The sequence below is a fragment of the Ranitomeya imitator genome, chromosome 4 (assembly GCF_032444005.1).
Source record: "Ranitomeya imitator isolate aRanImi1 chromosome 4, aRanImi1.pri, whole genome shotgun sequence".
Lineage (NCBI taxonomy): Eukaryota > Metazoa > Chordata > Amphibia > Anura > Dendrobatidae > Ranitomeya > Ranitomeya imitator.
The window spans coordinates 169,936,135-169,951,886 of NC_091285.1; the positions used below are offsets into that span (position 1 = coordinate 169,936,135).

General features: G+C 42.2%; 1 protein-coding gene across 1 annotated transcript in view; it reads right to left on the reverse strand.

Moving 5' to 3' along the window:
- Positions 1–9,926, reverse strand: part of NSG2 (neuronal vesicle trafficking associated 2) — a 105,878-nt gene extending 95,952 nt beyond the window's left edge. Inside the window, exons 1-2 of the mRNA XM_069764089.1 lie at positions 9,764–9,926; positions 9,336–9,487 (exon numbers count right to left, since the gene is read on the reverse strand). Coding sequence (XP_069620190.1) covers positions 9,336–9,464 — 129 coding nt within the window. The 5' untranslated portion in view covers positions 9,465–9,487; positions 9,764–9,926. The remainder of the gene's footprint in view (positions 1–9,335; positions 9,488–9,763) is intronic.
- Positions 9,927–15,752: the final 5,826 nt, after the last annotated feature.

Sequence of the window (15,752 nt, forward strand, 5' to 3'; positions counted from 1 at the left end):
TTCCACTGTCAAAACACAGCGTGAGCATGCAGCAGTGATCAGAGGTATAAAGTTTTCTTCCAGTCACTGGTGTCAGCTGATGGGACTACTACTCCCATCAGCCAACTCCTACTGCCGCTATTAACAGTGACAGCAGGAGGAGCTGATGAGAGTATTCATCAGCCGGCTCCTGCGCTGTAAATAAATAATTTAAAATTAATTTAAAATTTAATTGATAACCAGCCAGGCAAAACTCACACCTGGGGTCTGCAAGCCACAGCTGTCATGGCTAGCATAGCGAGTTATCAAGAGTAGAGGGATCCCCAAGCCTGGAGGGTCGCATCTTGGCACCGTCCAGGTTGAAAACTGTTTATCTTCAGACATGGATTACGGCATGGGATAGAACAACGGACAGGTGAGGGACATTTTTTTTTTTAATGTTTGTTTTATTACAGAAGATGAGGGCTTCAATGGAATTAGGTGTTTGGTGAGTATAACTGTGTTTGCTATTTTTATTTAAATTGTATAAGTTTTTGTTTTATTTCAAATAGAAGACTTTAATCACACTGTGTCTTTATCTAATATATAAAGCTGAATGTGTGTGTGTGTGTGTATGTCCGGGATTGGCATCTGCACCGTCGCAGCTACAGCCACAAAATTTTGCACAGTCACACGTCTGGACCCTGAGAGCGTCATAGGCTATGTCGTGAGGCGAAATTTAAACCCCGCGCATTCCAATTCACCAAACAATTTTGCCCCTATCTACATAATGGGGAAAAAGTGAAAGGAAAAGTTTTGGAGGCAAATTTACAGCTGCCAGATGTGAACAAGGGGGGACTTAAAGAGTGAGAGCGATGGCGCCAAAGAGTATATACCGTACAGTTGCTAAGGTGGGGCCCCGACATGGGATACTCACCACACACGGGGATATGAACACACACACAAAATGCGCCACACATTACCATGTGCTTGAACACATATACCACCCTCAGCACACATTTCACCACACATACACCAACCTCGCCACATAAAAGTCGAAACACAAAAGTTGCCGCTCAAAACTCGCCACGTGCAAAACTCGCCACATGCAAAACTAGGCTCACGTAAAACTCGCCACACGTGCAAAACTCACCTCATGGAAAACTCGCCACACGAAAAACTTGCTGCACACAACTTGCTACACTAACCTGTCACATGCCACTCGACACACAAAAAGTTGCTACACGCATGTCGCCACACAAAACTCATCTCACAAAAGTCGCTACATGCATGTCGCCACATACAACTCAACACACACAACTTGACACATGAAACTCGCCCTAAAACACACACAAGTCTGGCATTATCCTTCAAAAATAAAAATCTGATTAATAAGCAGACAAACTACAAGAGCAACAAATGTACCATATAGGAAATACGGCAGCTGTCAGTCACATGACCTGTCTATTATGTGTATGTGCAAGCTAATATATACTGCCAGGGGGGAGGGCTTCCTGTTGGCTGGGGATTTATCAGGCTGTCAATTTAGCTTACAAATACTGAGGTAAAGGTAAAAATACTGACCAAATAACGTGTGAACGCGGTGTAATACAGGAGGAGATGACATACAGCTACATACTATATACAGGAGGAGATGATACACAAGTATATACTATATACAGGAGGAGATGACATACAGGTACATACTATATACAGGGGAGATGACCAAATATATACTATATACAGGAGCAGATGACACACAGGTATATACTATATACAGGAGATGACATACAGGTACATACTATATACAGGAGGAGATGACACACAGGTATAAACTATATACAGGAGCAGATGACACACAGGTATATACTATATACAGGAGTAGATGACTTACAGGTATATACTATATACAGGAGGAGATGACACACGTATATACTATCTACAGAAGGAGATGACATACAGGTATATACTATATAAAAGAGGAGATGACACATAGGTATATAGAGGAGGAGATGGCATATAGCAGGTATATACTATATACAGGGGAGATGACATATAGGTATATACTATATACAGGAGATGACATACAAGTATATACTATATATAGGAGGAGATGACATACAGGTATATAGTATATACAAAAGAGATGACATACAGGTATATACTAGATACAGGAGGCGATGACACATAGGTATATACAATATACAGGAGGAGATGACATACAGCAGGTATAAACTATTTACAGGGGAGATGACATACAGGTATATACTATATACAGGAGATGACATACAGGTGTATAATATATATAAGGGAGATGACAAACATGTATATACTGAGGGGAAAATGAGAGGAGTGAGGTGAAAATGAGGGGTGTGAGGTGAAAATGAAAAAGTGTGAGTGCAAAATGACAGGAGTGAGGGAAAATACTGGAGTGATTGGAAAATGACAGATGTGAGGCCGAAATGACAAGTGTTAGGGGGGAATGAGAGGAGTGAGGGGGAAAATAAGAGGAGTGAGGTGGAAAATGAGAGGTGTAAGGGAGAAAATGAGAGATGTGAGGGGGAAAATGAGAGGCGTGATGGGAAAATAAGAGAAGTGAGGTGCTATAACTAACCACAGATATTTACTATGCCCAGGCAACGCCGGGCTCTTCAGCTAGTTTGAAATAAAACAAAACTTTTTTATTTTTCATTTAAAAATAACAAACACAGTTCTAGTCACATAATGCCTAATTCCACTGAATCCCTCATCTCCTGTAATAAAACAAAAATAAAAAAACAGCAATATCCCTCATCTGTCCCATAGTGCAGAGGCGAGTTCACTGCGGTGAAATTTGAACTGCGGTGAACTTGCCTCTGCAGTTCAGCCCTGCTGGGAACGCAGCCTCAGTGACCGGCAGTAACCTCGATGACGTCACCACTTGTCACTGATGCTGCACTCGCAGATCATTTCCCAGTGGTTTTCAGCCTGGACGATCGCATCTTGGCACCGTACAGGTTGAAAACTATTTATCCCCCAGACATGGATTACAGCGTGGGACAGAACGATGAACAGGTGACGGTAATTATTGCTTTTTTATTTTTGTTTTATTACAGAAGACGAGGGCTTCAATGGAATGGGAGTTGGGTGAGTAAAACTGTGTTTGTTTTTTTTTGTTTTTTTAAAAAAAGGAAAAGTGTGCTTTGTTTCTTATAGATGTCTCTCCATTACTTGTCTGTGGGCTTGAAGTCACCGGATTATACAAAGGTGACCTCATCCCCACAAATATGAACCTCGCTTGCCACTGCTACAGGGCAAGTGGGAAGAGCAAGGTACCAGAATTGACATCTGGTTGTCAAAAATTAATGGGACCCCATGATTTTTTTTAAATTACTTATTTAAAAAATACGGCGTGGGGACCTCTCTAAAAGGGGTGAATACATATGTGCACGACAATTTTGAATTATTTGATCTCTTAGTGTAATTTATGCCTATATTTTTCTCACTTCACCAACTATTAGTACTGATGCCATCACACACAAAACGGATTACAAAACTATTTAAACACAGTTGCAATGTAACAAAATAGGTAAGAAGCCAAAGGGGGTAAATACTTTAGCAATCTTCTGTAAATTCTAATATGGATAATTCCTAACTGCTATATACCTATTTTTCAGAGAAGTTACTTCTGGGAGCTGAACAGTTAGCCTCATTAAATTCTTTTGTTCTGACCCGAGCTAGGCCGTAACAGAAGAGTGTGGCAGTGAATCTTTCATAGTGAACACAAGTGGGCTCAGCCGCCAAGTGTTCCTGTTTATAGGAGAAGCGGTAGAGAAAGCTGTCGGCCATAAAGTACTAATGTGTATGGGAGCTTCTGCTGGCATCAATGTAACATTATGGTTGAGTTATACTGTAAACCTAGTCTGATAGGGGGGCAAGAAGAGTATTGAGCAGATGGTTTAATAGGTAAGTAGTATTGTCTGTTGCGTTATTTTAACAAATAAGCAGCAGTCATTATGTACAAGTCTCAAACATTTAAATCACGATATGATTATTAATATATCACAGTCCATGTAAAAAAGATATACTGCAGCGTGTTGTTCTGCACACTGTACAATGACTGAAGCGGTGCTCGTGGGGGGCATACCACAAACCACAAGCATTGCTCCTTTTCCTAATTCTACCACTGTATCCTTTCAGTCACCTCCCCTCTATAGTTTATCTTATGATTTTTTTCAATAAAAATAAAACTTGCCGTTTTTAAATGTTAGCTGTATTATTATCACTAAAATGTGCTTGTAGCAATTAAATGTAAATGGTGCAGTAGTTTGTTATAATTGCTGATGGTCAGTGTAGGGTTGGGAGGTGGGTGGAAGAACTAAAGTACTTAACAGCAGTACTCAATGTCAGGCAGCAGCTGAAAAAGCAAACAAGATTTTAGGGTGTACGAAAAGAGAAAGAAAATCCAGTGAACCCAACATATTGTTACATCTTTATAAATCAATCGTGAGGACACATCTAGAATATGGGATCCAGTTTTGGACTCCACATTTTAAAAATGATATGCGAAAGTTAAAATCAGTTCAAAGGCCGGCGATTCGATGATTACAAGGGATGGCCTCTCCTATGTTTAGCAGTTGGAAAAGACGGGGTGTTTAGCTTAGAAAAAAAAAGACATCTCAGAGGAGATCTCATTTACATGTATAAATATGTGTGGCCAGTAGAAAACAATGGCAGATGACTTATTCCTTCCAAGGACCATACTGAGGACTAGGGGGCGTTCATTAAGGGTGGAAGAAAGGCGATTCCAGCTGCTAAATAGGAAAGGGTTCTTTACAGTTAGAGAAGTCAGAATAAGGAATGCCGACCACAAGAGGTAGTAATGGCAGACACTAACAGCTTTTAAAAAAGGGCTGAATGATTTTCTCACAAATGTCATTGTGAGTTAAAAAAAAATCTAGAAATAGAGAAAGGTTGAAATTGATGGACCTGTGTGTATGTTTCAACCTACTGTGAGATAGCACTTACTGTATGTGTTGGGGGACACTCGCTTAGCAACAGGATTCAGTCACACAGGCCCGTTTTTCGCACAAAACAGTCTATGCGGTTTATTATGGCATCATAAACCGGGCCATGCACAGTCCATTACACTTCATGGAACACAATAGGCACCAACAGATGACATTAAGTTGCAGCTTTAACTTAGATACTTCTTATACGGCTTTAACTCACAGATCAGACACTACACCTGCCAGGCCTCCTTGACTAGTTCCCGGGGGTGTCCGTATGCCATATTAATGTCTCTAGTTATATAGCACACACGACATTGGTTTGTAGTCTCTAAACACGCTGGACCTCACTTCGTCCAGTTACCGTGGGTGATCGTATGCCGAACAGTTCATCAATGTCCATGGAAGACAACAAGCACCAACAGTCTGTTCCACTGGCAGATACTTCTCTGCCTTTATGATAGCCCCCTTCCCGGGTATTACCTTTCTGGTGCTCCTTCTCCATACCCTGACCTCCTATCAGTCCTCTCTCCTCCAGGGAAACTGCCGAACTGGGATCACCAACTTGCCTGGCAGGCACACATCAGTCAATCCAGATCCTCAGACGGGCTGTAGCTCCCCCAATGCATTGCCGTTGCAGACTCTACACCACTTGGAGCTGTCTTAGCAGCTACTTAAAGGTCAACGACAATCTATATTATACCAATAGGAACCATTTATGTACTAAAGATAACACAGATAAAATATAACTTTTAATTAATATACCAATTAAAACCATGCCACAAATACAACCAGATAAACACATAAAACACACAACCGTGCACGCTGGGATAACCCTGCCAAACAATACCTCTTAGTACTGCCTACTAGTGTTGAGCATTCCGATACCGCAAGTATCGGGTATCGGCCGATACTTGCGGTATCGGAATTCCGATACCGAGTTCCGATACTTTTGTGGTATACCATGCATATATCTAAGCACTAGGCTATCTTCGGCTGAAGATAAGGGTTTTTTTTTTTTTGTTTTGTTTTTACCTCTGTACCCTACTGCTGTGCAGCCTGCCTAGCTGTGGAGGTTGGCACCCTACTGGTCAGCGGAATGGTGCCCCCACTCAGCGACGACTGGCCCTGGGAAGCCCTAATATTAAATCCCAGCCTGATAATGATCAGACACAGATGTGTAAATACACAAAAATGGCAAGGCACAAAAACATATATAGCTGCAGGGAGAGAGAAAAAAAAACAAACAAAAAAAAACCCTTATCTTCAGCCGAAGATAGCCTAGTGCTTAGATATATGCATGGTATATCTACCGCTGACCAGTAGGGTGCCAACCTCCACAGCTAGGCAGGCTGCACACCAGTAGGGTACAGAGGTAGTGAGGCCTATTTTTAATACACGAGCACTTTTTTGTTATGCACATTGTTGGTCTTTAGTCCGTGTATCTCACCCTGTCACAAACCTAGTTTATATATATGATTATTCATAAATATATATATATACAATCAGCCAGTTAGTCTGCCTATCTTTTTCCTGTCTAGTGTAAGTGCTGGTCTGTATGTGACACCTATATTAGGATCCATACTAGGAGACATAGGGACAGCCGACGGTGAGTGGGGGCGCCAATCTCGTATCTGTGTTTAGGGTGCCAACCTCCACTGATAGGTAGGCAGTACTAAGAGGTATTGTTTGGCAGGGTTATCCCAGAGTGCACGGTTGTGTGTTTTATGTGTTTATCTGGTTGTATTTGTGGCATGGTTTTAATTGGTATATTAATTAAAAGCTATATTTTATCTGTGTTATCTTTAGTACATAAAGGGTTCCTATTGGTATAATATAGATTGCCGTTGCAGACTCTGCATACACTCCTTCCCATGTGCTTTTCAGGAATCCTACTCCCAGGACTTCCAACACAGGTTGTGCTATTCAGGAAGTCCTACTCCCAGGACTTCCAACACAGGCCACTGCGTGTGCTGTTCAGGATGTCCGTCCCCACCTGGGACGGTCCAACACACAAGTCTATCAGTGCGCTTAACAGGGATCTGATCCTACTCCCAGGATCTCCCAACACACAGGTCTTCAGATCCACGACCTCACAGTGTGCTATTCAGGGATCCAGCCCACACTCAGGACCACCTCTCAACACACAAGCCGTCCAGGATCTACACAGTCTCCATTACAGAGACCACTCAGGTCCATACACAGGAACCACTGTAGACTCATACCCTGGTCACATTATGTAGTTGTAACCACTCCCATAGATGGGAGGTGTGTGTGGTTAGCTCAACCCACCCAGCTCTCAAACTAGCCCAGTAAGCCTCCCTTCACAACTATACAAACACTTGTGAGACTACAGGTCCCAGAACAACAACATTACTTCAGGCTTACAGCACAGACTCTCTCTGCGACACATATTGGCCATTTACAATTTTGCCGGTCATTGTTTCATTATCACCATTATAACCACAGATACGCCTCCATGCATATCCTGAGGAGCACACACAGTGCCCCCTAGCTGCAACAGGGGTCACTGCATCACACTATGTAACTCTGTAAGTTTTCCACCAGAAGCTTATATGTACGCCTCCGTGAGCAGGAATATGGAGGGTTACATGTTTGCCTGTGTATGGCACTTATTGGGGCACTGTAGTGGGAACTTTTATGGAAGAGTTGGTATCCTCACATTACTGTAGTGTCAGAACACACACATACATCCTGTGTTTATATGGCCATTTTTCATTTCTGTATCCCCTCTATACATAGTTCCTAGCAGAATACAGCAAAGACATATGTTCTGTATGTGTGTTAGGGGCCATAATGGCTATTTCACATGCTTCAATGTATTGTGCCGCCCAAGGTATAAATCAAGGGTCATATTTCGAGTCAAAAGTTGAACAGACTATGCTAAACAGTGGATGCCTCAATTAAATTCACAGCCTTAGAACATTTAGACTATTTGGACTTACCCCTCTATTGAGCTTGATTGTATAATATGGTATATTATATTAATGCAGAGGAACAGCAATTTGTTGCACCCCACTATACGCCCCCATCTGCCAGTAAAAAGGAACAACTACTATAGGAGCAAGGGCTCTGTTGCTAAGGACAGAATCTAACCTATTGCTAAAAATTCCATTCTCCCTGCTTTCCATTCCATATATTAATCATTTAGGCTCCAGTATGTGATGTTGGGCTACATTGAAACATGACTATACTGCACAAGGTCAGTGAGTATTGCATCAAAATGATCTTCTGTTCTACTCACATCACACCATTTTTACTAGATAATGATATATTAAAGCTGTAGTCCACTTTTTAAAAAAAAAAAAAATGTTAATTTTTGTAATATCAAACAACCCTTTTACTACAGTGACTATCAACTTTGACTGTAATCTTACCAACTTGCCTTTCCCTTTGTAGCAATTATTTCTTTGTTGTTTTTTTTTCCTAGTTTTTTTCTTTCCAAGCAATCATTTGTTGTGCTTTTTCAGTCCTGTCATCCTGGCCACAATTATTTATACTTTTTTTCAGAAAAATTCCTGCAATCACCACTAGGTGGCACTTACGAGTTCGCTTATTATATGTGTATGTACTATGCTTCTAGCTCCCTCTAGTGGTAGCCATAGGCAGCTTCTATTTTATCATTCAGCTGTGGAAACTTGAGTTCTGGACCCCCAAAAAAAATCTTCCTCACTCACTATAAAGACATATCAAGAAATTTCTCAGTAAATAATTTTGGAAATGCTTGGATTGAAAAAAAAAAAAAAGGTAGGAATTTACAACCAAACATTGGGGATTTACAAATCGCCAATTCATTCCACTGGATTTGTTTGTAACTATATGGTGTCAATTTTTAAATACAGGATATATTTTTTTTTCTATGCAGAAGGGACGCCCTTAAAAAAAATATTGTAGCATTCTTTTGTGTGGATGAAATGGGCTGTAAATACATTTGTGTTTCTGTGGTTTATCAGATTAGCAATGCAACCAAATGAAGAATTGCAAAGATCTGTATACGTTATAATTGCCGCCCTATAAGACATTTTTGCCTATCCATCATATATCCTTTGGGGCGTAAAGTAATTATGAGCTAGCCATTAATATATAGCATGAAATATATAGCAATTATGCTTCACCCCACAGACTTCATATAAGCCGATTGCAGTAGAATCTCCGGTATACAAGGGCAACGATCACGCAGGTAGATGGAACCTGGGTCCCTTGTGTACTAGATGTAAAGCTGACATGCCTGAGCAACACAGACATGTATGCACTGGCAATTTAATGGCACCTACGTAGAGGAGGCAAGATTGATGGGATTTACAGCTAGTCCAGATATAAAGGAAGGTCTTAGACCTTAAATATGACAACATCCATTCATAATATTACCTTCTCGGGGGCAGAGAACTGCAGATGATTTACATCCAAGGGTGTGATCAGAGGCACCGTCTGAAATCCATCTTCACCAGAGGGATCCTTACTGGTTTTGTCACTGAGATTACTCCCCAGCTTCACCATTCTTTATTCCTCTGCTTTCAGACCTGGTGAGTGAGGAGATGAACAGAAAACGACATAACCTGTGAAATAAATGGAGATGGGCAGAGCAGATCACAGAGCTAAAAGGATACTAAGACCATGTTATGCATCGTGCCTTACGGGAATAGTCAGAGCCTATATGTTGTACTAGAACTCAGCAGATGGACGTACATGTATGTGTATCTGCCTATGTGTATGTGCAGGCATTCTATCACTGTGCAGCCAGGGAGTGTCTCTGGCTAACAATGACATGCTGGTTAATAGTAGGTACCAATACTCACAGTTAAACGCCTTTCTTCTATATCTAAGGCCAGGCGTGACGAGGAAGGAGCAGTGAGCCCTGTCTGTGGTGCTGATGCAGACAATGCTCCTAGAACGGTGGCTTCTATAAGCTACTAGAGGGGAATAAGGCGCCTATTGCAGTACACGCTTCCTGCGGCACTCAGACTGGAGCTGCTGCACTAGTCACTTGTAGACTGGCACCATCTGGTGTTCAAAAATAACAACTGCAAGAGTTTATTTAAACCACTACATACACAAAACCGCTGAACCAGCATCGCCCCCTAGAGGGAAAACAAGAGCATTAATTATTTGTATTTCTTTTGTTTTTTTTCTCTAGTAAGTGTTATTGAGGGATAACAAGTATAAACAACGACTAAGGAACATAGAATAAAGCTTTTGGACCTGTATATTGAGTAAAGGGTAAAGAAATACGCGTCATGATTCCTTGGAGATGTAACTAATATCTGTACAGAGGCATTGCGGACTTCAGAGAATATAAACTGTGCAGGGAGGTGTGGGTAAAATCCGCGCTGCCTTAATAATGAGGTTCCAAGGATAATAAATTTAGACGGCGGTTTATTCAACGCGTTTCAAGGTCAGTGCGACCTCATACAACAGCTCGGTAGATCACGGAATTGTTATCCTCGTCATCCTAGCTGCAGTCGCAATCTCGTATGCACTTTTCATACCTCCTAGTATTGTTTTGCCATATTATGTAATTATACTAATTTAATATATTTGCACTTCATGCCTTATCCTAGAAACTGTAGCATTTCTTACTGGCAATGGATGTGTGAGTTTTCTCCTTGGGTTACATAGGGGTTTTCACTTTAAAGGAATTTGTCACCACATTTGGCGTATCTAAACTATTATCCCCTTTATGACCTATGTCGTATAGGTACGTCATAGGGCGCCCCCCACCCCACCCCCCTTTGATGTGGGCTCTGGCAACTGAGCCCGCATCTTTCTGGCACATGTCTGATTTGATCAGCTGTGGGTGGAATAGCGATCCACCCGCCGCTGTTAACATGTTAAATACCGCTGTCAATTTCTGACAGCTGCATTTAACATGGACGCGCCGGAATCGAGTCACTAACACCGCCCATGGGTTGGCATGACAATCGTGGGTATGCAGGAGACCCCCGTCCTTGACATTGAGGCTCTCCACGCACATCTACTGGGGCACTCCTGTGCTACCCTATACACCATGTCACAAGGTACTGCTGCCATTTATTAGTATGGCATGTTTTGGGCTTCATATATCTTTTTATATTGATCAACATGAGAATTTCAGCTCTGTCGATTGTATGAGCACCTGTCTTACATTCTGTGCTCCTTCAATTTCCTTCAACCACTGCCATGATTGATATGTGCAATAGATGTACCATATAAAATTATTTTTTGCTCTTCATATAAAGACTGCCCATCTTCTGACCTACAGATTGGTTGTTACTTAGGCAAACTGCATTATTCATATAGAAGTATTGATATTGGTGCTTTATATAAATGGCCAGTCATTTATATTTATTGCACTTTTTCATCAGCACCCCAGGGTCTGTGGCTATATTGTGGTCACGCTGGACATTTCCTTAAGGACTGCGCGACATGCTCGTAAGCAAGCAAGCCTATGAGAAACACCTAAGTCTGAGTGATTGTCGAAGGTCACTCCGACAGCCAAGTACCCTTTTACACCTCAGACAAAATACTGTTAAACATAGAAATACTTTTTAAGAACCAATGGTTATCTGCGTTAGCTTTCATTGACTATGGATAAAGTGCAGAAAATGACAAAAGCAGCACTCACCGAATCCTTACAGTTCTAAAAGTCTTTTATTCCATTATATGTGAATGGTATGTAGGTAGCGGTATGTAGGTAAATGGGGGAGACATGTGAGGGAAGGAAAGGTGGACGACGGCCGTTTCACATCTATATGGCACTTCTACGAGTCCAGAAACAAGCTTATTTTGTTCCATTATCAGGATTACTTAATGCGGAAATGTTTTCTAGGTTGTTTATTAGTCACTAGATGGTGGCCCGATTCTAACGCATCGGGTATTCTAGAATATGTATGCATGTATGTATGTATATAGCAGCCACATAGTATATAGGAGCCATGTAGTATATAGCAAATACTACGTGGCATGTGCTATATACTATGTGGCTGCTATATACATACATATTGTAGAATACCCGATGAGTTAATACAGGCCACACAGTATATAACACAGCCAAAACAGTATATAACACAGCCCACGTACTATATAACACAGCCCACGCAGTATATAGCAGCCACGCAGTATATAACACAGGCGACGAAGTTTTTAACACAGGCCACGCAGTATATAACACTGGCCACGTAATATATAGCAAAGGCCACGCAGTATATAACACTGGCCACGTAATATATAGCACAGGCCACGCAGTATATCACACAGCCCACGCAGTATATAACACTGCCCATGTAGTATATAGCAGCCACGCAGCATATAACACTGGCCACGTAATATATAGCACAGGCCACACAGAATAGTACACAGCCCACGCAGTATATAACACTGCCCATGTAGTATATAGCAGCCACGCAGTATATAACACTGGCCACGTAATATATATAACACTGCCCACGCAGTACATAACACTGGCCACGTAGTATATAATGCAGCCCACGCAGTATATAGCACAGCTTATGTAGTATATATAGCAGTGTGGGCACATATCCCTGTTAAAAAAAATAATTAAAATACCTTAAATAATAGTTATAACTGGGATCCAGCGAAGCTCTGGTGATGTGCTCGCGGCTGCCGCCATCTTCCGTTCCCAGGATGCATTGCGAAATTACCCTGATAACTTAGCGGTCTCGCGAGACCGCTAAGTCTTCTGGGTAATTTCGCAATGCATCTCTGGATACGGAAGATGGCGGCAGCCGCGAGCGCATCGTTGGAGTACAGAAGGTGAGAATAGAGGGTTTTTTTTTTTTTTTTTATTATTTTTAACATTAGATCTTTTTACTATTGATGCTGCATAGGCAGGATCAATAGTAAAAGTTGGTCACACAGGGTTAATAGCGGCCGTAACGGACTGCGTAACCCGCGGCATAACGCAGTCCTTACCGCTGGCATTAATCCTGTGTGATCGGTGACTGGACAGGAGTATGGAGCGGGCTCTGACGGCAGGGGAGTATGGAGCGGGTGCCGGGCACTGACTGGACTGAAGTAGGGAGGGACTAATTCTCGGCCTGACTGTGCCCGTCGCTGATTGGTCGCGGTAGCCAGGACAGGCAGCTGGCGAGACCAATCAGCGATGCGGGATTTCCGAGACAGACAGACAGAAGTACCCCTTAGACAATTATATATATAGATGTGGTGAGATTGCATAGTATCCCTCTGAACATTGTATCTGATGGGGGGGGGGTGCAGGTTGTCTCCAGGTTCTCAATTGTTGGAACAGATTTAAAGAGGTTTTGTTGCAGCTCAGCAGGAGGACTGATCTTCATATTTACCTCTTGCCTAGTTCGTCTTTAGCAGTCGGATCAATCAGTCCACTGAAACTTGCCTTTTTTTTGTAATTGTGGTTTTCATCCTCATTTTGGTGAATTTTCTGGGATGAGTTCTGGGTGTCCTGGAGCAGAGGTAGCCATAGAGAAACTTTGGGATGTCTGGAGGGAAGTTCAAAAGAATATTGGGGTGGCTCAACTTCGTCTAAAATGAAAGTCAGACAGGAAACGATTAGCAGGTCCCATCTTCAAGTCTTTCTGTGTCCACAGAACTTGACCCTTCTGTGTTGTCTGTCTCTCCCTCGCCCCCCCTCCGTCTCCTACAGTTCCGGTCAATGGAGATTTAGAACACGAGGTGCAGAGGATCGTGGATTCTCGGAAGGTCTGATATAGCCTCCAGTACCTTGTTCATTGGAGAGGATAAGAAACCAAGGAGAAATCCTGGGTTCCCACTCTTTCTGTGAGGCCAATCATTTGGTCAGGACCTTTCATATCAGGCTTCCTTTGAAGCCTGGGTATACGGTAGCCCCCCCTTGAAGAGGGGGTAATGTCACGATTCCTCCCCTCAGCGTGTTATGGGCACAGTGAGTGATAGCTCTTTAAATAAGATTAAAATAGATAAATCTCCGGGTCCCGATGGCATACACCCACGAGTACTAAGAGAACTAAGTAATGTAATAGATAAACCATTATTTCTTATTTTTAGGGACTCTATAGCGACGGGGTCTGTTTCGCAGGACTGGCGCATAGCAAATGTGGTGCCAATATTCAAAAAGGGCTCTAAAAGTGAACCTGGAAATTATAGGCCAGTAAGTCTAACCTCTATTGTTGGTAAAATATTTGAAGGGTTTCTGAGGGATGTTATTCTGCATTATCTCAATGAGAATAACTGTTTAACTCCATATCAGCATGGGTTTATGAGAAATCGCTCCTGTCAAACCAATCTAATCAGTTTTTATGAAGAGGTAAGCTATAGGCTGGACCACGGTGAGTCATTGGACGTGGTATATCTCGATTTTTCCAAAGCGTTTGATACCGTGCCGCACAAGAGGTTGGTACACAAAATGAGAATGCTTGGTCTGGGGGAAAATGTGTGTAAATGGGTTAGTAACTGGCTTAGTGATAGAAAGCAGAGGGTGGTTATAAATGGTATAGTCTCTAACTGGGTCGCTGTGACCAGTGGGGTACCGCAGGGGTCGGTATTGGGACCTGTTCTCTTCAACATATTCATTAATGATCTGGTAGAAGGTTTACACAGTAAAATATCGATATTTGCAGATGATACAAAACTATGTAAAGCAGTTAATACAAGAGAAGATAGTATTCTGCTACAGATGGATCTGGATGAGTTGGAAACTTGGGCTGAAAGGTGGCAGATGAGGTTTAACAATGATAAATGTAAGGTTATACACATGGGAAGAAGGAATCAATATCACCATTACACACTGAACGGGAAACCACTGGGTAAATCTGACAGGGAGAAGGACTTGGGGATCCTAGTTAATGATAAACTTACCTGGAGCAGCCAGTGCCAGGCAGCAGCTGCCAAGGCAAACAGGATCATGGGGTGCATTAAAAGAGGTCTGGATACACATGATGAGGGCATTATACTGCCTCTGTACAAATCCCTAGTTAGACCGCACATGGAGTACTGTGTCCAGTTTTGGGCACCGGTGCTCAGGAAGGATATAATGGAACTAGAGAGAGTACAAAGGAGGGCAACAAAATTAATAAAGGGGATGGGAGAACTACAATACCCAGATAGATTAGCGAAATTAGGATTATTTAGTCTAGAAAAAAGATGACTGAGGGGCGATCTAATAACCATGTATAAGTATATAAGGGGACAATACAAATATCTCGCTGAGGATCTGTTTATACCAAGGAAGGTGACGGGCACAAGGGGGCATTCTTTGCGTCTGGAGGAGAGAGGGTTTTTCCACCAACATAGAAGAGGATTCTTTACTGTTAGGGCAGTGAGAATCTGGAATTGCTTGCCTGAGGAGGTGGTGATGGCGAACTCAGTCGAGGGGTTCAAGAGAGGCCTGGATGTCTTCCTGGAGCAGAACAATATTGTATCATACAATTATTAGGTTCTGTAGAAGGACGTAGATCTGGGGATTTATTATGATGGAATATAGGCTGAACTGGATGGACAAATGTCTTTTTTCGGCCTTACTAACTATGTTACTAATCATCCAATCAGGTGAAGGAGCTATCAGTGTCTTGATAGACAACTCAGTCGTCCAATTTGATGCAGGGATGTGCTGAGCTGTTGGTACTTTGATTGAATCAGAGACTGGGAGATGTTGGGCTTCTTGGAGATACTCCCCACTTCTAATTAATTCCTTGCTATTTAGCTGAGCTCTTAGCCGAAATCTCTGCCAATAGTAGCATTCGCTCAGTGGTGCTGTTTGCCTAGTATTCTGTGCTGTTAATTGATCTATTGCTGCCTGACTTTGGACCTAGTTCTGACCATCGGCTTGCTCAACCC